At 44.5% G+C, this 23,968-nt stretch overlaps 1 protein-coding gene and 1 long non-coding RNA gene across 4 annotated transcripts in view; one reads left to right on the plus strand and one right to left on the minus strand.

Moving 5' to 3' along the window:
- ARHGAP31 (Rho GTPase activating protein 31) overlaps positions 1 to 18,154 on the plus strand; it is a 123,331-nt gene extending 105,177 nt beyond the window's left edge. For all 3 annotated transcript variants that reach the window (XM_055260244.2, XM_063630111.1, XM_063630110.1), the window contains exons 9-12: positions 403 to 465; positions 3,018 to 3,593; positions 10,560 to 10,840; positions 14,283 to 18,154. In XM_055260244.2, coding sequence (XP_055116219.2) covers positions 403 to 465; positions 3,018 to 3,593; positions 10,560 to 10,840; positions 14,283 to 16,700 — 3,338 coding nt within the window. In that variant the 3' untranslated portion in view covers positions 16,701 to 18,154. The remainder of the gene's footprint in view (positions 1 to 402; positions 466 to 3,017; positions 3,594 to 10,559; positions 10,841 to 14,282) is intronic.
- LOC134735411 (uncharacterized) lies at positions 3,465 to 23,669 on the minus strand. Its single transcript, XR_010118465.1, has 3 exons — positions 18,537 to 23,669; positions 18,219 to 18,438; positions 3,465 to 3,587 (listed from the first exon to the last, which is right to left on the minus strand). It is a non-coding gene; the product is annotated as an uncharacterized lncRNA (long non-coding RNA).
- Between the last annotated feature and the right edge of the window lie 299 nt (positions 23,670 to 23,968).

Raw genomic sequence — 23,968 nt, forward strand, 5'->3', positions numbered from 1 at the left:
ATGTGGTCTCAGCTCTCTGCTCTCTGGCCTGCTGAATATGAAGAATGGCCTGGAGCCTCATGGATTCTACCCCTGGATTCATCCTTGAATACTTTTTGTAGAGTAAAATCGGGTTCAGGACTCCTCATTTGCTATGAGCTATTTGACAAAATTGCAATTTACCTTTATTGTAAAATATTAATAAAACTTTGATCTATAACTGCCTTGAGTTTATTAGGTCTGGCCCATTAAGAAAGTAGGAACATCTAGGGTGGGGTAGAGGAATGTTTACAAGGGGATCAATTATACTTGAAAAACTTTCCTAAAGAATTTTGTCTTGTGTACTTAAACAGCCTGACCTATTTTTCTGAATGCTTTCTGTTAATATGCATTCATCAAGGATATTTTTTCTTTTGTCTTTAGTGGAAAAGGCTACTATCCGACCAGCTAAAAGCATGGACTCACTGTGTTCAGTGCCTGTGGAAGGTAAGATTTTACAAGTAGTTTCTGAGTTGGAGATTACAACTAGGAGGCTGGAGCTCACTTGCCTTTATAAGCTGTCATGCCTGCTTCTCTATAGTCACAATCACACACAACTACCTAGTCCCAAATCCCTCCCTGACCCTACCCTAACTCAAGGGGTTCACACAGCCCCATAACCTCCCCTACCTTACGCCAGGGCTAGGCCTAAAGAGCCATCCTCTTTGCCCATCCTTCCTCTAGCCACAGCTGAAGTCCGTGCTACTTTTCATTCAAACCTGAACCAGGTAAAAGGTCAACACCTGAAACCTAAGGCAGAAGAGCCTTCCCCTTTGGGCAGAAAGAAAGAGCCAAGCATTGGTTTATGCCCTATGGTTTTATGCCTAGAGGCCTATGTATCTTGAATTTGGCTGTTTCCATATGCATTCGCTTCCTAGTTTTTGTGTCAAGTCATGATTTTCAGTTGGTAGGTTCATTCATGTATCTATTCATTCATTCATTTATTATGTATCATTAAACATTAATTAGGCACCAGCTATGTATCAGCCATGTGCAAACCACAATATCCTTTGTTGGAGCAGACGTGTATACAGTTGCACACGAGGTAACACCCACCACCAAAATAACACGTAACATTTGTTCTCACAGCTGTATCCTTCAGGGCTGACTTGCCTGTATCTCTCTCTTCTATTTCTGTTAAGTAACCAACAAGCACCATCACAAATTACAAGGCAAAGGACTTGTCTGGCAACAGACTGTTAAAACTCCCCCATACTTATCCCATGACTTTCCAGCCCCTTTAATACAAGACATTTTTCTCTTTCAAAAATGGGTCAGACCAAAATAATACAGAAAATCTTTAGAACAACATTTTTAAAATAATTCTAAACCTGGGCCAGGTGTGGTGGCTCATGCCTATAATCCCAGCACTTTGGGAGGCTGAGGCAGGCGGATCACTTGAGGCCAGGAGTTCAAGACCAGCCTGGCTAACATGGTGAAATCCTCTCTCTACTAAAAAAAAATACAACAAATTAGCCACGCGTGGTGGTGCATGCCTATAATCCCAGCTACTCAGGAAGCCAAGGCACGAGAATCACTTGAACCCAGGAGGCAGAGGCTGAGGCACGAGAATCGTTTGAACCCAGGAGGCAGAGATTTCAGTGAGCTGAGATTCCGCCACTGCACTCCAGCCTGTCTCAAAAAAATAATAAATAATAATAATTCTGAACCTGTATAATACTCAGTGAGATCTTCTTAACTTGATACTTTCAGCATTTCTTACTTTTATATTCATCTATTTGCTTTGGTTTGGAAACTTCTTGCCCAGTTTTGCAGGAGTTAATATTTCAACGTATAGGTCATTATATACATGGCATGTGAGTATTGGACAGGTCATCTAACTGCTGAGTCTCGATGTCCTCATGTGTTAAAGATCATTACACTTCCTTACAGGGTGGTCATAAGAATTTTAAGCATACAGTTATGTAAGATGCCCAGTTTAGTGCTTAGTACCAAGTTAGAAATTATTTTCTAGATTCCTGGCAACTCGCATATCACCTCCAAGCTTATTTACTTCCCATGTAGGCTTTTCTCTTCCTTGCCTTCATTTCTAAGTCAAGAACTTGGTCCAGGCATAGTGGCTCATGCCTGTCATCCCAGCACTTTGGGAGGCCGAGGCAGGCAGATCACCTGAGGTCAGGAGTTCAAGACCAGCCTGGCCAACATGGTGAAATCTCCTCTCTACTAAAAATACAAAAATTAGCTGGGCCTGGTGGCAGGTGCCTGTAATCCCAGCTACTCAGGAGGTTGAGGCAAGAGAATCACTTCAACCCAGGAGGTGGAGGTTGTAGTGAGCCGAGATCACGACACTGCACTCCAGCCTGGGTGACAGAGCAGTACTCCATCTCAAAAAGAAAAAAAAAAAATTCACTCCTCACGGCTGTGCTTTCTAACATTTAGTTAATTTACATTTCTAGTTTCTCATCCTCTGAATCAACAGGAAGAAGCCTGAGAAAAGGTGGGGAAGGTCTAGTTGTTAATAGCATTTGTTTCCTTGCTGGGAAATCAAACCCCCCTGTCTGGGTCCATCTGCCAGAGAAAACTTAAAACAAAAAGTTTTAAAGTTCTAAAATAGACAAGATTCTGTTTATTTTTCCTTCTTGTCTTCTTCATTTTGAGCAAACATCATCCTACCGCCTCCCATCTGTCTCTTTATTTTTTCATGGTCTACATTTAATGCCTGGTAGATGATGGCTCTGTTTAGCAACTTTAGCAGTAATCTTTTTTTGAAAACTGCTCTACCTGCGAAGTTTAAAAGTGATCTGTATGGCACCACAGCAAATGAACCTACCAAAGCATCATGCTGAAATTCTGTGCATATGAGGAAGTGCTTTCTCTTTTGTCATCCAGATGTTACCTGTCTTTATCCGGGCGGTTATGCCCCTGTTAAAATGCTGTGCCTCTCTAGTATTCAAATGCCGCGTGCCTGCCCTTACTGGAAGGCCTGCTATTGTATGTGTGCCCAGGCTGCTGACCATACACTTGTTCCTTTTTACTAGGAAAAGAAACCAAGGGAAATTTCAATCGAACAGTTACCACCGGTGGATTTTTCATTCCAGCAACAAAGATGCACTCCACTGGCACCGGCAGCTCATGTGACCTCACTAAGCAGGAGGGCGAATGGGGCCAGGAGGGGATGCCTCCGGGGGCTGAGGGTGGCTTTGATGTGAGCAGTGATCGCAGCCATCTCCAGGGCGCTCAGGCCCGGCCCCCACCGGAACAGCTGAAGGTTTTCCGGCCTATTGAGGATCCGGAGGGCGAGCAAACAGCCCCAAAGATGCTGGGTATGTTCTACACTTCGAACGACAGCCCTAGCAAATCCGTCTTCACCAGCAGCCTCTTCCAGATGGAGCCCTCGCCGCGTCACCAGCGCAAGGCGCTGAACATCTCCGAGCCTTTTGCGGTGTCTGTGCCGCTCCGCGTGTCCGCCGTCATCAGCACCAACAGCACGCCGTGCAGAACACCCCCAAAGGAGCTGCAGTCTCTTTCCAGCCTGGAAGAGTTTTCTTTTCATGGATCAGAGAGCGGAGGCTGGCCAGAAGAAGAGAAACCGCTGGGAGCTGAGACTTCTGCAGGTAAGTAGAGGAGAGAGGGTCTCTTTCCATTGCAAGAGAGAAAAATCAGACTTAAATTTGCTTCGAGTTTGCAAGGCAATATAGTGCAGTGGTTAAGCCTGTGGGCTCTAGAGCCCGACTGGGTACAAATCCACGCTCTGCCATTTCACTGCGTGATCTTCAGCAGGTTAATGTAACCATTCTGTGCCTCGGTTTCTTAATCCATAAAATGGGAATAATTATGTTAATAATACCTTTTTCATAAGTTTGTTGTAAATATTAAATTATTTAATACATATGAAGCTCTCAGAACAGTGTCTACATACAATAGGTATATAATAAATGTTACCTATTATTATTTTATTTGCTCACAGAGTGAGAAGGCAGGAGAAAAACTCACAGAATGCAGAGCTGCAGAGCTGGAATTGGGGATTCAGTTCTTCCAGTCTCCTTCTCTCGCCATCCACCCATCCTCATTTCCACTTTATATTTGCAGACAACATGGCTAGCAACTCTAGCAACAAGAAAGAGCATCCCTCTCCCAATTTTCTGATATCAAATGTAGGAAGGATTCTGATTGTATCTGCCTGAGTCCCATGCCCAGCCTTGGACTAATCACTGTTTCCCAGCTAATTGGATTCTGAGATTGGCCACACTTGAGTCTCTGGGTGTGTCGGGAGTGAGGAGAGGCTCCTTAATTAACAAGCAAACATGGGCCACATAAAATAGAAGCAGGGAGAACCCCAAAGGAAAGGATGGCTGACAATCAAACCAACAAATGTTTATGGTGATTTAGGAATGTTTCTTTTCAGTTAATATTAGTCATTTTCAGTACCTATTAGGTTGTCAGGCACTCTCCTAAGTGTCCTGCAAATATTACCTCATTTCTCCCTTCTATCCTATGATATAGGTAGTCACTATTATCCCCATTTCCTTAAAGAGGAATGGGTTATTTGCTCAATCACTCATAGCAAGGAAGTGGAAAAACCAGGATTTTAATCCATACTTTTAAAAAAATCCATGCTTGTAACACTATACCACACTCCCTCCTGTGTTCACTATGGGCTGTGGAGTTACAAAGATTGTTAAGACGTGATCCCTTCCCCACAGTGAGCTCACAAACTAAGAAGGGAAATTGAAACTCTGCACTGAAGTTCAGCACAGGGTCAGCCTATGGAAGCAGCATAAGAGCCTCCTCAGGATTTTTGGAATTAGGGAGGGGTTAGGTACCCAAAGCATCATGAAAGAGGTGTTCATAACAGATGGCAAGGGCATGAAGGAGAGGCAGTCCTCTCAGGAGGATTCCAAGAAGATTTGGAAGAGGTGACATTTGGACTGAGCCTTCATAAATGGGTAGGGTTTCTCCATGCAGAAAAGAAGAGAAAGGGCATTCCGGGCAGCTACATGTTGTGGGAAGTATGTAGGTTTTGGAACCCAACCGTGCTGATTCCGATGCTAGCTTTACTGCTTTTTGTCAGTTTGGCAATGGGAAATTTTAGAGCCTGTTTCTCATCTGCAAAGCTAGGGAGGCTCCTATCCCAAAGGCTGTAGTGAGGTCTGAATGGGAAAATGTCCATAAAATACCTGTCCATAGTTTGGCTCACAGAAGAGGTGAGTAAATATTAGTCCCTTCCTCCCATTTCCTTTCAGGATGGGTACACAGATGAGCAAATCTCGGGGGATCAAGTGATGCCTTGTCTGGAAAACGGTGTCATGGGCTGGCGTGGGTGCAGCAGGATGAGGGATAGGGGAGGGAGTGAAGGCTTTGAGGAAAACAGTGTTTCCAAAGGCTTTTGTGAGATTTGTTATCCTCTCTGCAAGAGTGGGTCTCTGGGCCCCATGGGGTCTTTTAGAGACAGTCTGTTATCCATTTTTCCCCCTCTCTCCTCTCTATAAATAAGAATACCCATTTTGTATTAAGTTGGTCTGGGAAAGACACTAATGGAGACTCCAGCCTGCCTTCCTACCTGTGGCCACTGGGCAGTCAGGGCAGAAAGAGGGGCCTTGTGGAAGGCAGCCATCCAGATCTGAGACAGGGTGGAAGGGGGCTGCTGAAAAGCTCAGGGGCAACAGGTCCCCTCACCCTGCTCTCTGATGGGGAGAGGTTAACTTCAGTGTCTTATCTTCTTCCATGATTATTCCATGTGGAGAACTTCACCTTCATTAATTAAATATTTTTCTTTCTGTTGTGCAGTAGCGGGGGCAAAAGTAAAAGAATTAAGGCAATTTTCCAGGTTACCCAATTAAACTTTTAGTTGCTCTGGTCAAACCAACTCTCCCACTTTTGGCCAATCTAAGTGAAATTCCAGAGTGACCCAAAGCGTAGAGATACCGAGTAAGTAGTGCATTTTAACTAAAGTTAAATGATTGTAAATACTGATTACTCTGAATGAAAAAATTGAAGGATTAATCAATGTAACCATCATGGTTGATTATCTGACTTTTACCTGATTCAAGAGCATGTCCTGCTAACCTCATCCTCAGCCAGTGGGGAGAAAGGACAACAAACCGAATCCTTCTGAAAGTGAAGGATGAGCTTATGGGCAGGTTTAAAAATTACAACTGACACTCTCTGCATCCACTTCTAGAAATGCTTGTTAAAGAAGATCAGAATAAACATATAGCTTTACAGAAACTAGATAAATGAAAATCCAGAATTTCCCTAAGAGATATTAGGAGTTGCCTCATTCCTTTACTAAAGAACTTAACAATAGAATTCTCTTAGTTCTATTTTAGTGCATCTGAAATATGATTCTGTAACACCTATAAAAATTTGTTTTGCCCTATTTTTTTTAATCAGGAGCAAGCCTACCTTATAAACTCATTAGTTGATTCTATTAGTTAAGGTACAGGCTAAGCTGCTATAATATAGAAAATCAAAAATACAGCGGCTCAAATTTTATTTCTATCTTACACACAAGTCCAGAATAAGGTGACTGTGATCCAGGAGATCTGGGGTTCCAGGCTCCTTCAGCCATACCCAGGGGTGTTGTCCTTGTCTGCATGGTCAGAGTAGGCTCAACACCCCCACAGTCACATTCCCACCCATGGGAAAGGGCTAGAGGAAGAAGCCAAGCAGCTTCCACTTAAGGATGTCACTTAGAAGCTGCACACATCATTTCCACTGCCTCCCATCTGCCAAACGTATTTCACATAGCCACTCTACCCTCAGGAGGCTGAGAAATATCACTAGATGGAAAGCCATGTGTCCAGCTAAAACTTAGGGGGTGGGGGAGGTTCTAGCTCCAAATAAAGAAGAGGATAGATATTGGGTAACGATTATCAATCTCTGCCTCTATGGTCACCCACTTTGTGTATAATGTGTCACATGCTGGGAACGTGACAATGCCCTTCCCTTTTGAGCTATAGAGATTTCTTGTAGTTTAGAAGTGGCCACCAAATCTGTCAGCCAACAAAAATTTGTTGGAGATTTTCAGGTAATTTTTAGGAATAGATACTGCCTCTGTTCTGAAGAACTTACCCAAGGGTAGAAGCCATGTACCTGAAAAGAGATCATGGTAACCTGAGGACCGTGCAGCACATAGATAATAACACTGAGTGCTAAGGGACATGGTATGAGAAAGCTACAAAGAGATGTTAGGTTTATGTCTTGAGGAATGGATTCAATTGGAATCACAGGGAGGACCAAAGCAGGGGAGAACAAGGCCTGTTAGGGGAGTGGGAGAAGAGAGGACATGTGGCTGGGCCACAGTGAGATGGGCTTCGCATGCCATAATGGAGGCAATAGGGAGCCATTGAGGGTTTTCAGCAAGGGAGTGAGTGATAGGTACAAACTCATGATTAGCACGGGCCCTTCCTCCACACCCCACACAGGAGTCCATATTAATGGTCATGGTCAATGGAAAGAAGCTCTACAAAAAGGGACACTGGCAAGTTCCTCCAACTAGTAGATTTTAGGAGAATGTTAAAAAATATACGTTTAAAAATTACGGATGCATTTACCCTTTCACCCAAAAGTTTCACTTCTAAGAATTTATCCTAAATAAATGGATGCATAAATACAAAATAATGTTTGCACGTCATGGCATTATTTGTAATAGCAAAGGACTGGAAACAACCCAAATGCCCCCCTTTAGGGGTCTGGTTGAATAACTAGGGTGCATCCACACAGTGAAGTTCTATAGAGTCCATAGCTTTGTGAGCCTTGCACCACATTCCCCCAAACTCCTGCGCATCTGTCGGGGACAGTTTCTGTGCACATGAAAGACACCTGTCTCAGATGTCTGCCTTGCATTTCTTTTTTTCTGCCTCAGAGCATTTTATGAAGGGATTGGCTCACGACAGCCTTTGCGTGGGACAGCCCAGAAGCATGGAGAATTAACTGGGGTAGCTCTCAAGTAATACAAGCCAGGAATTGGTGGATAAATGACCCACCTTCTCATCGTTTGGAGGGATTGTTGTGGGGCACATTCTACATAGTACTTCTTAGGGTTACCAGGGATTGAGTCCCAGTTGCTGAAAATGGGAACCAACTCAACAAAATACTCTTTACTGACTTTTCCTCCATCCTTCTCACTTTCTCATTTCTGCTTCCTGGGACCACCTTCTAAATAAGCCACCTGCTACTAGGACCCTGTTTCAGGATCTGCTTTGAAGGAAACCCAAACTAGGCCACATCATAAAGAATGATCAGGCCGGGCGCGATGGCTCACATCTGGAATCCCAGCACTTTGGGAGGCCGGGGCGGGCGGATCACCTGAGGTCAGGGGTTTGAGACCAGCCTGGCCAACATGATGAAACCCTGTCTCTACTAAAAAATACAAAAATTAGACAGGTACAGTGGCAGGCATCTGTAGTCCCAGCTACTAGGGAAGTTGAGGCAGGAGAATCACTTGAACCCAGGAGGCGGAGATTGCAGCGAGCCGAGATCGCACCACTGCACTCCAGCCTGGGCGACAGAGTGAGACTCCGTTTCAAAAAAAAAGAAAAAAAAAATGACTAATCTCCCTCTCTACTAACATGGCATGGGCTTGGTTCAAGATATGTCAAATGAGAAAATGTAAAGCAAACAACAGTCTGTATCACATAGTGTATTTTGTGTACTAAGGATGGGAAACAAAAATATATACAAGTATCTGTTTAAATATGCAAAAATAAACTCTGGCAGAATAAACCAATAAACTAATAAAAGTAGTTATCTGTAAGAGACAGTGGGAGTGTGGAACAAACCAGAAGCAACAGGGATAAACACATGGTGGGTGACCAAGGAGAGGTTGGTCTGGGAAGCCTTGAAAGAGGTGTTGTTAGGTTTGTCTTGAAGAATGGGTTGAACTGCAACCACAGGGAGGACCAGAGCAGGAGAGTGCAAGGCCTGGTGGGGGGGCTGGTAGAATAGCAGATATGTGGCTGGGCCAGCAAGAAGAGGCCTTTTTATATACAGTGGGCCCCCGACAGTCAAAGGTTCCACATAGATGGATTGAACCAACCACAGATCAAAAATCTCCAGAATAAAAAATTGCATCTGTACTAAACATGTACAGATTTTATTCTTGCCATTATTTCTTAAACAATACAGTATAACAGCTATTTGCATGGCATTTACAGTGTATTACATATTATAAGCAACCTAGAGAAGATTTAAAACAAAAAGATGTGCATAGGTTATATGCAAATACTATGTATGCCATTTTATACCAGGGACTTGAGCACACATGGATTTTGGTATTGGGGGGAGGTCCTGGAACCAGTCGCTCCATGGATACCAAGGAATGACCTGTAGTTTTAACTTTTGAACTCTATAAATATTTTACATATTCAAAGATAAAATTGAATTTCAGGAAATAAGCCTGCAAAGTGACGGGCAAAAGGAAATACCACTGTCATGAATTCTGAAGCATTTTAGTTCAGACATCAGGATGCTGTCACTAGATCTGAGTTGCTGGGTTGGCCTTGCGGTGAGACACCTCAGAGTTAAGACACCAGCATAAACAATGGCAATGAGTGGTTTGGTCTTAACCAATCTTAACCAACAAACTTTTCTGGGCTTGTGCTGTGTGCCAGACACTGCTATATGCTTTGTCTCCATTGTCTACTTTATCCTCACATCAGCCCTGAAAAGCAAGTCTTATGATGCCTTTGTACCAAGATTACAAGATTCACTGAGATATTAGCATTTGAACCCAGGTTTCTTTAATACTACTGTAAATGGTAATTTTTTCTTGAGGGCCTGCTATGTGCCGAGCACAGTCCTGGGTACTCACTCAGTCTTTAATCCAGAGTGTGGAAACAGCTTTATGCAAAGAAATGGGGCTTTCCTTCATGCAAAGCAATAGAGGCCAAACTTGAGATCTGCCTGCTTCTTCCTGATCTCGTAGATGTTTAAGAACAGAGCTTAATCACTTTGGATAGATCCAAATTGACAGGAGATAACCCCTGGGAAGAGTCACACAGGAAGTTGTTAATCATAATTATAAGAAGCAAGATGTGAATAATAGATTTTTGTAACCTTGGGCACCTAGATAGACTTCTCACAGTCTGACTAGTTATTTGAGAAGTCAGAGACTGGGCTAGAGCATGGTGTCTCAACTTCAGCACTACTGACATTTTAGACTGGATAAGTCTTTGTCATGGAACAGGTTCTGTGCACTGGAGGATATTTAGCAGCATCCTGGCTTCTATCCACTAGATGCCAGTAGCATTCACCCCTCCCCAATGTTGTGGCAACCAAAAAATGTCTCCAGACATTGCCAAATGGAAGAAGAAAACGGTAGGAGCAAGATGGTCCCTGGCTGAGAACCACTGGACTAGGTGATCTTTGAGGTCCCTTCCTTCTCTGACAATCTGTAACTCTGGGAACTCAGGCCAGGACATTGCTAGGAGAAAAGAGTAAATGCAAGAGGTGGTGAGCTGAGGGAATTCCCTTCATCCTTCTGAAACAGGGCCAGGAGACAGGACAGTGACTGTGTTGGGAACAGTCTCTTTTGAAATGAAGTCTCCTTTAACTGATAACTCTGATTTTCACTGCAGCTTCTGTACCTAAGAAGGCAGGTCTTGAGGATGCCAAGCCAGTACCTGAAGCACCTAGGATAGTGGAATGCAGCAAAGGCCTGTCCCAGGAGCCAGGCACCCACCTGGAGGAGAAGAAAACCCCAGAAATCTCCTTGAGCTCTCAACATTCAAATGAATTAGAGAAGAGGCCAAATCCGGAGAAGGTGGTGGAGGAGGGACGAGAGGCTGGTGAGATGGAGTCCAGCACCCTGCAGGAGAGCCCCAGGGCCACAGCCAAAGCTGTGCTTCTCCATGAGATGGTAAGGTGCACTCTCCACCTGCTCCAGCCAGGTGGAGTTATTTTTTCCCAAGGGCTCTTGGTAAAATTTAAAGTAAATTGAAAAAAAAAATTTTTTTTTAAAAATCAGTTTCTGCCAAAGGGACTTTAAGAGACAAACTTCTAATGAAGGTCTGAGATTTGTTTTGCAGTGGACTTTTCAGAAGTCCTGCAGTGATGGGGAGGAAACATCCTGTTCAGATTCCCTAATACAGACTCAACTCTAAATATTCCTGACCTGATGTCACCATAAGCCAGTAACATATCCTTGGAATGTAATGACATTCAATCCCAGAAGCAGCACAAGACCTGCTTGTCATACCCCAGTCCCAAATATCATGATCATTCACAGAGTCCAGCCTTCTTCTTCCAGATGTCCTGGATGGGCAGTTGTCTACACTTATTTCCAAAACAATAAATATTTCCAGGATCCATTCTTTCCTTCCGTGGGCTCTGGAGAAGTTAAAATACAATGCTGGAGCTGACTAAACCTTGTCTACCTTTTAGAGGTGGAATTTTCCAAGAAGGTTTTTATGGAATGTCCTTCCATAGAAAGTGTGAGGAGGTTTTCCAGGGATATCCAAGGAAGAGTCCTGCATTTGAGAGGCAGCTCTGTGACCAGAGGAGGGTACCAGAAAGGAGGATGCCTTTGAACTTGCTTCCAGAGGCTTGATTTTCAGGATGTGCACAAAAGAATCATGTGCTGGGAGTTAGGGCAGAGTGGAGTGCCATGGAGGCCTCAGGATGGCTGAGCTAGGGTCTCTATAAGATATATTTGCATTTGTTGAAGGGGAAAGATGAAGAGATTCATATGGGGATTGATTGAATTATTACAGGGAGGACCCTGTAGGAATGAATGACATTGCTTTGAGAAGCAGGTAAAGTTAGTGCTGGAAAGAGAACCGGGTGGATTCAAGGAAACAAGTAAAGGCATCAGTTCATTCATTCATTCATTCGAAACATGTATTTAACATGAACTTTGTGCCAGACACTGGCATCACTATAGTGAACAAGGCTTTAACCATCCCTGCCTTCTTGGAGCTAACAGCCTAGTCGGGGAAAGATTGAACAAGTAATACCCGGGGTGCTATGGAAGCATGGAGTGCATGGGAGCACATAGCAAGAGGACCCAACCTAGTCAGAGGGAGGAGGCATGCCACAAGGGTCAGGGAAAGCTTCTCTGTAGAGTGCATATTTAGGCAGATAACTTAGATGGAAGAAAGGGGCAGTGGGTGGACTAGGAAAGAAGAGACCTCCAGGCAGAAAGAATAAGATGTGCCATGAATCCAACGTAGAAAAGAGCATTCCCATTCAAGGAATGGGAGCAAGGCTGGGATAGCTGGGCTGGAGAAAGTGAGACTCAGAGGGATGCAGGAGCCAGGACTTCTTGGAAGGGATTTGGGGTTTAACCTAAGGGCAATGGGAAAGCATATGAGGTGTTCAGAATTTTGTCTTAAATGGGTCATTCTATTCTGTGCGGAGAATGGCTTGAAGAAAGGAGGCACAAATGCATCAGGAGGGAGTATGTGGTAAGCCAGGAGAGAAAAGCTGGAGGTGTAGACTAGTGTGGGGCCATGGGGATAGAAATGAAGGGCTACAATCACTATTTAGAAGGTAGAATGGACAGGACTTGTTGAAGGATTAGATAAAGGCTGAGAAAGAAGGAAACGTCAAAGGCACCTCATAGGTTTCTGGTTTGAGCAAAAAGCTGCACTGTGGGTCTGCTTACTGAGAGGGCAGAGTGAAGTGGGAGTTTAGATATTCATTTGTTCATCTAAATTTATGGTTTCTTAGTATTGATTTCTTAGTAAAAACTCAGTTAATGTAGGTGCTGAGGAGAGTAAAGAGATGAGGCTGTCCCGGCTCTGAAGGAGAGCACAGTCTAGTAGGCAAAATAGAAATGTTCACAAATAAATGCAGTGTGGTAGAAGCAGATTAATTTTGACAAAGTAATCCCACAGAGATATGTGAAAGAAATAATCCAAAAGAAAACACTGAATCCATTACAGTTCAGCAGACCCTTTATTGAGCCCGCATTCACAGTATACCAGGCACCTTTTGGCCTTGATGAATCAAAGATGAATAAACACAATCCTGACCTCAAGAAGCTCACAGTCCATTGGGAATAATAAGACAAGCATTAAAGTAACTGTAATATGAAACAAGTGATTAGAGCTAGGTGAAAAGGGACAAGAGGTCAGCAGCAAAAATTACTTTCACAAAGGCCTGTGCCATCCCAGGATGGAGATTCATCCCCCGGCTGCCTTGCCCTGGGACAGAATTAGGCCTTGAGGCAAGAAATGAAAGAAACTGGGCCAGGCATGGTGGCTCACACCATTTGAAGCACTTTGGGAGGTTGAGGCAGGTGGATCACCTGAGGTCAGGAGTTTGTGACCAGCCAGGCCAACATGGTGAAACCCCATCTCTACTAAAAATACAAAATTAGCCAGGTATGGTGGCACATGCCTGTAATCCCAGTTACTTGGGGGGCTGAGGAAGGAGAATTGCTTGAACCCAGGAGGTGGAGGCTACAGTGAGCCGAGATCACGCCACTGCACTCCATCCAGGGCAATAGAGCGAGACTCTGTCTCAAAAAAATAACATTAAAGGCCGGGCATGGTGGCTCACACCTGTTAATCCCAGCACTTTGGGAGGCCAAGGTGGGTGGATCACGAGGTCAGGAGTTTGAGACCTGTCTGGCCAATATAGTGAAACCCCATCTCTACTAAAAATACAAAAAATTAGCCAGGCGTGGTGGTGTGCACCTGTAATCCGAGCTACTTGGGAGGCTGAGGCAGGAGAATCGTGTGAACCCAGGAGGCAGAGGTTGCAGTGAGCTGAGATCACACCATTGCACTCCAGCCTGGATGATGATGCGAGACTCTGTCTCAAAAAAAAAAAAAAAAAATTAAAAAAGAACTATATTTACTTATTTGGAAAGCAGGTGTCAGGGTAAGACTTAACATTTTCATTCCACTGGAAGACTCTCATTCTTGTGTGCCTTCTAGTGAACCTGAAGTTAAATGAGACCAGGGTTTTTGTTGTTTTATAAGGCAACAGTGCATAGAGATTAGGTACTTAGGTTCTGGTGTAGACAGAACTGGATTTCAATCCTGGTGTGCTGCTGTATGACTTAGGTAAATTGTTTAATCTATTTGAACCTAGACCTCTCATTTATAAAATGGGAGTAATTATAGTAGTGTTTATCTCCTAGAGTAGCTGGGAAAATTACACAAGATACAGCTAAAGTATGTGATGGTGCATGGTGAGCACTCAGATAGCCACAGGTATTATCGGTGCTGCATCCTGTATTTGCTGAACTGGCACAGGCTGACGCTATCAGTCCCTTCCCTCTCACTGGAAATGCTGATGTCAGCACCCAGAGTACTTGGTTCTAAGACAATCAGTTTATTGATGTTTTTCAGGATGAAGATGATCTGGTCAATGCCCTGATCTGGCCTGAGATTCAACAGGAGCTGAAAATCGTTGAATCTGAGGAGGAGCTCTCATCGTTGCCACCTCCTGCTCTGAAGACCAGCCCAATTCAGCCTATTCTCGAGTCGAGTCTGGGGCCCTTTATTCCCCCAGAGCCTCCTGGGAGCTTGCCTTGTGGCTCCTTCCCTGCTCCAGTCTCCGCCCCTCTGGAGGTGTGGACTAGGGATCCAGCCAATCAGAGCACACAGGGGGCTTCCACAGCAGGCAGCAGAGAGAAGCCGGTGCCTGAGCAGGGCCTGCACCCAGACCTTGCCAGCCTGGCTCCTCTGGAAATAGTTCCTTTTGAGAAGGCATCTCCACAAGCAACAGTGGAAGTAGGAGGCCCAGGGAATCTGTCTCCTCCACTCCCACCTGCTCCTCCCCCTCCAACTCCTCTGGAGGAGTCACCTCCAGTCCTGCTTTCAAAGGGCAGCCCGGAGAGAGAAGACTCATCCAGGAAATTGAGGACAGATCTCTACATAGACCAGCTGAAGTCCCAAGACAGCCCTGAGATCTCCAGCCTCTGTCAGGGAGAGGAGGCAACCCCAAGACACAGTGACAAGCAAAATTCAAAGAATGCTGCTTCCGAGGGGAAAGGCTGTGGTTTTCCAAGCCCAACCAGGGAGGTTGAGATCGTCTCACAAGAAGAGGAGGATGTAACCCATTCAGTACAGGAGCCTTCAGACTGTGACGAAGATGACACCGTGACAGACATTGCCCAGCATGGCCTGGAGATGGTGGAGCCCTGGGAGGAACCCCAGTGGGTGACGAGTCCCCTTCACTCTCCCACCCTGAAAGACGTGCACGAGGCCCAGGTACAGGGCCTTCACGGTCACCAGTTGAAGAAGAGGCTTTCCCACAGGCCCAGCCTTCGCCAGAGCCATTCTCTAGATAGCAAACCCACGGTTAAAAGCCAGTGGACTCTTGAGGTTCCCTCCTCCAGCAGCTGTGCTAATCTTGAAACACAGAGGAATTCTGACCCTCTTCAGCCCCAGGCACCCAGGAGAGAGATTACTGGATGGGATGAGAAAGCTCTGAGGTCCTTCAGAGAGTTCTCTGGCCTGAAAGGGGCAGAGGCTCCTCCCAACCAGAAGGGACCAAGTGGTGTGCAACCCAAGCCAGCAGAAACCAGCCCCATCAGCCTAGCAGAGGGAAAGGAGCTGGGGACACACCTGGGGCACAGCAGTCCACAGATTAGGCAAGGTGGTGTTCCTGGGCCAGAGAGCAGCAAGGAGAGTTCACCCAGCGTGCAGGACAGCCCTTCGCCTGGAGAGCACCCCGCAAAGTTACAGCTAAAGAGCACAGATTGTGGGCCCCCAAAAGGGAAAAACAGGCCTTCTTCCCTCAACTTGGACCCTGCCATTCCCATTGCTGACCTCTTCTGGTTTGAGAACGTGGCCTCTTTTAGTTCACCTGGAATGCAGGTCTCTGAGCCAGGAGACCCAAAGGTCACATGGATGACCTCATCTTACTGTAAAGCAGACCCCTGGAGCGTTTACTCCCAGGACCCCCAGGACTCCCAGGACCTGGACATTGTTGCTCACGCACTGACAGGCCGCCGTAACTCAGCTCCTGTGAGTGTGTCAGCTGTGAGAACCTCCTTCATGGTCAAAATGTGCCAGGCCAGGGCGGTCCCAGTCATCCCTCCCAAGATTCAGTACACCCAGATCCCACAGCCCCTGCCCTCTCAGAGCTCAGGGGAGAATGGGGTTCAGCCTCTGGAGAGGAGCCAGGAGGAACCCAGCTCAACCTGTGGGACCACTCAGAAACCTGCCAAAGATGATTCTCCCTCCTCTCTGGAAAGCCCAAAGGAAGAAAAACCAAAGCAAGATCCCGGAGCCATTAAGTCCTCACCAGTGGATGCCACTGCACCCTGCATGTGCGAGGGACCCACCCTTTCTCCAGAACCAGGCTCGTCTAACCTGCTCTCCACCCAGGATGCAACAGTGCAATGCAGAAAACGCATGTCAGAGACAGAGCCGTCTGGGGACAACCTTCTTTCTTCAAAACTAGAGCGACCATCTGGGGGTTCTAAGCCTTTCCACAGGTCAAGGCCAGGAAGACCTCAGAGCCTAATCTTATTCAGTCCTCCTTTCCCCATTATGGACCACCTGCCCCCCTCATCCACAGTGACAGATTCCAAGGTCCTGCTGTCCCCTATCAGAAGTCCCACCCAGACAGTTTCCCCTGGCCTTCTTTGTGGAGAGTTGGCAGAAAACACATGGGTCACACCAGAAGGGGTTACACTTAGGAATAAAATGACCATCCCTAAGAATGGCCAGAGACTAGAGACCTCAACCAGCTGTTTTTACCAGCCCCAGCGGAGATCAGTAATTCTGGATGGAAGAAGTGGGAGGCAAATAGAATGATTTCAGTTCACCTGCTGGTGTCTGAAAAAAACCGTGATTCATCTGGAAGTTATTACAGGGCCAGCTTGCCATATTCCAGGCACAGGTTATCAAATTTGGGCCTGTTGTGGCCTCTGACTTCTCTTTCTTCAGCCTTTTGACCACTTATTAATTAGTCCATTTGCTAGAAGAGTGGTCAAGGGAAAAACGAGAGATGAAATTTAGTTAAGTCTATGTGAGCAAGTGAGAGAATGTTAGGTAAGGGGAGAGGATGGAATGCTTGCCTCCAATGAACTTCGGAGCTTGTATGTGAGTTGGATTGCTCCCCTATTGCTATTATCTATTACTCTTGAGAGCTGGCTGTCCTTTGAAAGAAAGAAATAATGTTCTTTGAAAGAAAGAAAAATCTCTTGCTGTGTCAAACCTCAAAATGTTGCTATTGGGGTTAGAAGGCCTCCTCTTCGTGCTTTTTAATGCTCTTTCAAATGTGTTCTTTTAGACCAGTTTTCTAATAAGCTTTGTAAAGTGTACTATCCAAATTAGAAGCGGATTTGGAAATGCAAACTAACGTGCACTTAGATATCCAAGTGGGTAAGCTTAACCACTCTTACCCATGCTCTTTCCCTGGAATCCCTGGAGACCTGTCCAAGATGATTTCCATATACCAGCATAGAAAATCAGAATCAAGAGCAAACTCTGAGACTGGCACAATCCAAGAAGATTTCCTGGCTCTGGCTTTTAGTAATTTGGGACTCCAACTGCCACTATACTGGACTGTAATTTATAAATCCAGTAGCTACGCAGGGTGGAGGCTGAGCCGAGGATTACCATAATGAAATGTACTAAATCTTCATTTAGGTATGCAATCGTGAAGTGAAGGCATCTGCTTTCTTTACAGTATCAGAGTTCAAGAACAGGATGTCATCATAGATAACAGCCTCATACAAAGGGAGAACTACACTCCAAATTTAATGTGTTTAAATTGGTGGGGCACCAGCAGAAAATACTTCTAGCTCAGCTTTACTCTTCTTCCACACTAGGCTGGGCCCAGCAGTACAGGAGAGGATGAAGGGAGGGGCTCCAGGAGGCGAGGGAAGAGCCCTAGCAGGGTGTGGCCATCACAACCACTCACTGAGAGTTGTCCTTAAAAATGTATTTTATTTTAGCCAATGGGTCCCTTCCTTTCTCCTTTCCTCTCTACTGCTCAAGAACAGATTTGAGGCCAGGTGTGGTGCCTCACATCTGTAATCCCAACACTTTGGGAGGCTGAGATGGGTGGATTGCTTGAGCCCAGGAGTTCAAGACCAGCCTGGGCAACACAGCGAGACCCCATCTCTTGAAAAATAACAGACTTGAAGAACCCCTCTCTCTTCCATAATTCCCCTCATCCACCACCCACTCCAGGCACTCAATCAAACTTACTCTTCAACTCTGTATACAAGCAGAAGCAATAAACCAATCTGATTTTCTTTTCAGTTATTTATAACTTTCAATGGTTCTTTCCTTTCCAGCTGGCGAGAGAAAGGAGAACTAATATACCTGCTGGCAGATTTTTGGTGCTGCCCAAAAAAGGACTTCATGGGGCATCTCTTCTCGGGTTCAAGCCTGGCCGAATTCTGTCCAGAAGCTCAGTCATTGCAGAAATTTCTCTAAGGGCTGGTAGTACCTCTGGGTACGCATCACAACCAAGGCTGGTTCTGGGCTTAGTGGGGGCTGGGATGAAGTCACCTCCTCCAGTGAGAAATTGGGAGCTGATGCCCTGCAACAGATACATATTCCTCTCTCTCTCTCCTCCCTCTCCCTCCCTCCCTCCCCCCCAATAAGCCTTACAAACAGTTTTGAAATCTGGTTCTGTACCTTTTAAGCCAGTGTCTGTGGCGAGGGTGACTGGCAAGTCAGCTGATGAGTTCTGCCTTCTGAGAGCACTGAGTGAGCAAGGCCTTTCATCAGCGTTTTGGCCTTCTCATTGGGTGAGCAAGACATTGAACCAACAGCCAATGAGATATGAACCTGTAAGAAAAGTCCTAGAATATAGTATTTTTCCCCTAGGCCAGTAAAGTGAAGAAATATAGTGGTGACAGATGAGAAAGGCCATGTTCAAGAGATCTGAAAAGTACATTCCTGCCTTATCAGAAAATGTGTCAGACAGGTTTTATGTCAGCCTCAGTGCTCCTGCGGTGTCGGCGCTTTGATAAGGACCATGTTCCAGTTAGAATGAGAGGGAGGGAAAGAGCTGCACTTTGCTTCACCATCAGAACTCTGAGCCAAATAATGAAGTATGTAAACTATTTTATGATTATTTTAAATGTTTGGTAACATTTATAAGATATATTTTTATTTGGGGATAGACTGAGAAGCCACCATTTACATATTAACAAGTGACTTCAGTTCTAAGGGTTAAGGTGCCTGTATGGATTTATAAAATGGTTGCAAGATCTTTTAGACTCTGACATTTATAGCATCACCTTCAGGAACACAATTCTGTGGATGTCATCATGAGACACATTGACAGCTGAGATAGTCCCTACTCTCAGCTTTCCTTGCTAGTCAAGTCCAAAAGGCCTTAGAAGCTGACTCACCTTCTCAGCCAGTGTCCTGCTGCTCAAGTGCGGACCTCCACTTTGACTCTCACCCAGCCTGCCAGCCATCACAAAGGCATTCGTAAACTTCCTGTGGTCTGGGCTAGCCTGGCACTGATGAAATTCCATTCTAAAGAAAGAAAACTCATATTCCCCCCCAAAAATTGTTCCCCCAAATGCTCTGGGATTACCTATTTCACCACTCATTTGAGTCTCTGAAAAATGAACTCCCTGAGAATGGCTGGATGGGAATCAGATAGTCTGCTTCCATTCAGGAGAGGGAGAGAACAGGAGCTGCTGTTCTTAGGAGGATTTACCTGGTGCCCTAGAAAGGACTATGGAATCAAATTCTCAGAGGGCTCCTTCAAATCAGCTATCAGTCCTCAAAATGGGGGTGGCTGATGTTAAATGATGAATTTGAAGTGAAACGCATGCATGTACTGATGTTTTCTTTCAGCATTAGTGGTTGCTTAAGAAAATAGTAACCTCTATTTTCTACTACACTTGGAATATGAAGAAATCTGAACAAGAACCCCATTAAGACACCTAACCTAATCTAAACCCTAAAATTCAAAATATTGTCCAAGTCAAAATTCTAAACTCTGAAGACATTAAAAATGTAAATATCATCATCCTCAGCAAATATTTATCAGGAGCTTAGTAATAGTGCACTGGGTACCTTAGCACTCCCAAATCATTCAAGAGTCTAGTGAAAAAGGGGGAGGGATGGCAGCAAATAAAATCCCCCCATAAACAACCAGGAGCAAGGCTGAGAACCATTAAGCTGCCAAACGAAAGCAGAAGGGGAAAAAAGTGTGGCAACCAGCATCTTTTAATAGGATAGTTGATGGTATTCAAGTGACCTACTGACTTCAAATAATCAAATTGAACACAATTGCAAATCCAATAGAACATCCCAGTGAGACGCTCGGGTGTTTGAGAACTTTGCTTGATTTAGAAAACTGGAAAGTGGCAACTAGGTTAGAATAAGTAGTTCGGAGGTTTCATGTGGTCATAATTGGTTTGGTGAAGTGTGAGATCTCTGCAAATGAGCCAGGTAAGATCAGTATTCCATAGTGCTTGAAAAGGGGATTTTAGAGACTTCTGTCATCACAAAGCAGGTTAACTCCTAGTTAATGATGAAGCAGTAGGCCCCCAAGATAAACTGTTCAAGATAAATTGTTCTTGTCAGTGTTTGGCATATGATAACCACATTTGGCTAAAATGGGATGGGTCAGTCACTTGTCTACACAGGCCTTCCATTCCTGCATGAAGAGATACTGGGGAGCATACAATTATTTTGTCCAGTATTAGAGTGGGAGAAGTTCACAGCAAGTCCAGTCCCATCAGGATTTATTTGGGCCACATTCTACCATGGCCAGTCGAATCTGATGACCACATGAATTGGGGTTAAGTGTTGCTAAGAGTATGATTTTAGGCATGTCCAGCAGGAAGGTCAGCTCAAAATGTGGCATGACAAAGAATGTGTGCTCTATTACCAAAACCTTTCCTAGCAAAACAAGGCCAGAAGAGGGAGCAAGCATCTTTCCAAGCATGGAGAGGAGGGGGCAATGGTGGAAGGGTGATTGCTTGAAATCAGTGCCAGTACAGATAGCATAAAATTGGGGGCCACCACATATTGGCTGGCTACTGTGTAGATCATTTAGTAATCTTGAGGTACATTAATAATGCAGAGATTACTTTTCTCTGAGGGTAAGGGGGATGTAGCTAAATATAAGAAGCTTACAAGGTCTGTAGCCATGTGTTTTACTGGATAAATCACAATGCTTTGCAATAACTTAATGCCATAGTACTTTCTGGCTTATAATTCTGCAAAGTAAAGCACTTTTTCAAAGGAGTCTATTGGAAAGCCACATGATTTCAGCTGTATTTTAAGCTCTACAAATACATTTCCAAAGACATAATCAAGATGTATTTCTATTGATTAAAAATACAAATATTAAAACTATCCAGAGACTTAAGTGTAATTAAAACAGATTGTTATGCTTTAAAAATACTCTAATAAATGATATAAAATATAATGCTTATGACAGAACTATGAGCTAGAGGAGTACATGGGGTCACCAAAATCAATAATCAGAAAAGTAGATTATATGCACCAGGCTCATTGTTTTAGTTTGTTCTGTTTGATGTCATTTTTTGTTACTACAATGTTTGATCTCACAGAAAAAGTGCGTGATGATTTGCTTCAGTACATTTTTCTTGTTTTTGTTATTTTACATACTAATAATTGCCAGATGTCTGCAACTTCACCCTTTTACTGTTGCAAACACATAGTCATGTCACTCAGGAAACCCAGCGTAAGTCCAGGATATCATAATGAAAAATGAGAAGAATAAAAGCTCATTGCTTCTCAAAACTCCACAGCTTATGGAGGCACATGGGTCCACCTGCACAGATGTGAACTCAACTTTTCTATTACTTAATCAAAGGGGACTCTTATTTGAGTAATTATGTTAATGATGCTCTAGGGGGAAAGGCAAACATTTGTTGTCCTGGCATATATCCTGTTAGATATATGACCAAAAAGGTGGGGAGGGGGAGGTGAACAATGATACAACCTAGGTTCACAACCTAGTGATATTTGCAGTGAAACATTTGTAGTGATATTTCCCCTTTCATTGCCAAGGGGATGAAAACACTACCATTTTGGCAACAACTTTCTATTTAGAACCTTGCACTACTCAGGCCTGCTCCTACTATCCTTCACTACTGCCCTAAATGCCTTTTTCTCCTATATACTCCCCGATCTGCACACTCTTTGGTTTTTCTCCTGAACTTCCCCCAACCCCAGTCCAATACACAGTTCCCCTCACTTCCAGTCTTTCCCATGTTCTCTGGAGTCACTTTCTCCTTATAAACTCCCCTGCAGTCCCAGTCTCTTCACTGAATATTGTTGCCATTTCCTGGACTTCAAGAAAACTCGCGTGAGAACACTTCCTTCCCTCCACAAAAGGCTGAACATGTGCTCATGTGCCCATATTATGCAGACTTGTACAAACGGTCAGAGGATGTTCTCCCAGGTCCTCACTTCTGCTTCTGCACCATTGCTTCTTCCCATCCTATACAAAAATCCCTTATTACCAAAATGTATGGATCCAACTATTTTAACTTTTATCATTTGTGGCCATGGTTATAGTTAATGTCCCAGATTCCCCAGTCTTGGGTACCAATCTCTCTGTTTCCTTCTACCTCATGTCCCACCATCATCCTGGATGATTTCAGTGTTCTAGAGTAAAGCCCACCAAATACCCTTGCCATAATTGCTTACAGCTTTTTACATCTACTCAGTTTTGAACATTTGCTTCTAGGGTTACACATCAGGCTATTTCACAATAGAGAATTTTGTGATCCTAAATTCTCATTTTCCTTTTTCAGAACTTTCTCTAACCTTACTACTTTATTCCTTGTATTTGTGCAAGATTACCATGCCTGCCCCCACAACCTCCTCTGATAGACAGCACTCCCACCACACTTCGTAATTCCTTCCCTAGCCTTTGCAGACTTAAGGTGCATCATCCCCACTGTTCTCACCAGGACCATTAACTCCCTTAACCACTAGTCCTTTAGCCACACCTGTTTGACAAACCTCCAACCTGGAACCTGGACTGTTATCACACATCTCTGCCCTTTAACTGTGTCTGTGGGTTAGATCAGAGAAAACAATAAAACCACAATATAAAAGCTTTTAGATATTTGTGGTCAACCACCTCAAGAGCAGCCTCATTTCCAAAACCTTCAATGGCTAGTCCACAACCCACAATGGCTATTCCACTATTCTTGACTCTCTCCTAGACAACTCTTTCTTCCCCACAAACAAATAACTGTTATTGCTTCATAAGTTTATAATATCAGACATCTTTATTCAAGCTCCCACTGCTATTTCCCCTTACCCGTATATGTGTGTACCTAACCTTCCTTCTAGTTCAGAGGAAGTGTTACCCCTCTTTCCAAGAGCTCCCAGGCTTCTGTGTTCCCAGTCTCCTGTCATCCACTATTCTTCCCTATGTATTGAGCCTTGCCCTCTTTGATCTTTAATCCCTCAGCATATAAACATGCCAAAGCCTATTCTATCTTAAACAAAAGTCTTCCTCAATTCTGTCCACCTTTACCACCTTGTGTCTAGGCTCTTGGAAGAGTCATGAATGTCATCAATGCTCAATTTCTACTTCTTCATTACAATTCACTATTCTGGACCAATGGCAGCCTGACCTCGGCCCGCATAGCTCCACTAAAATTTCTCTTGCTAATGTCACCAGTAGTCTAATATCCAAATCCAACATTCACTTCTCAGTCTCTAGACTTCCCTGTTATATGTGATCCTATTGATCATTCCTCTTTTGAAACTCTTTCTGCTTTGCCTACTTCCAGGGCCACTCATTTTCTTTTCTTTTTTTTTTTTTTTTTTTTTTTTTTTTGAGATGGAGTCTCACTCTGTCGCCCAGGCTGGAGTGCAGTGGCGCAGTCTCGGCTCACTGCAAGCTCCGCCTCCCGGGTTCACGCCATTCTCCCGTCTCAGCCTCTCCGAGTAGCTGGGACTACAGGCGCCCGCCACCACGCCCGGCTAATTTTTTTGTAGTTTTAGTAGAGACGGGGTTTCACCGTGGTCTCGATCTCCTGACCTCGTGATCCGCCCGCCTCGGCCTCCCAAAGTGCTGGGATTACAAGCGTGAGCCACCGCGCCCAGCC

Source organism: Symphalangus syndactylus, chromosome 21 (genome assembly GCF_028878055.3).
Source record: "Symphalangus syndactylus isolate Jambi chromosome 21, NHGRI_mSymSyn1-v2.1_pri, whole genome shotgun sequence".
NCBI classification, from domain to species: domain Eukaryota; kingdom Metazoa; phylum Chordata; class Mammalia; order Primates; family Hylobatidae; genus Symphalangus; species Symphalangus syndactylus.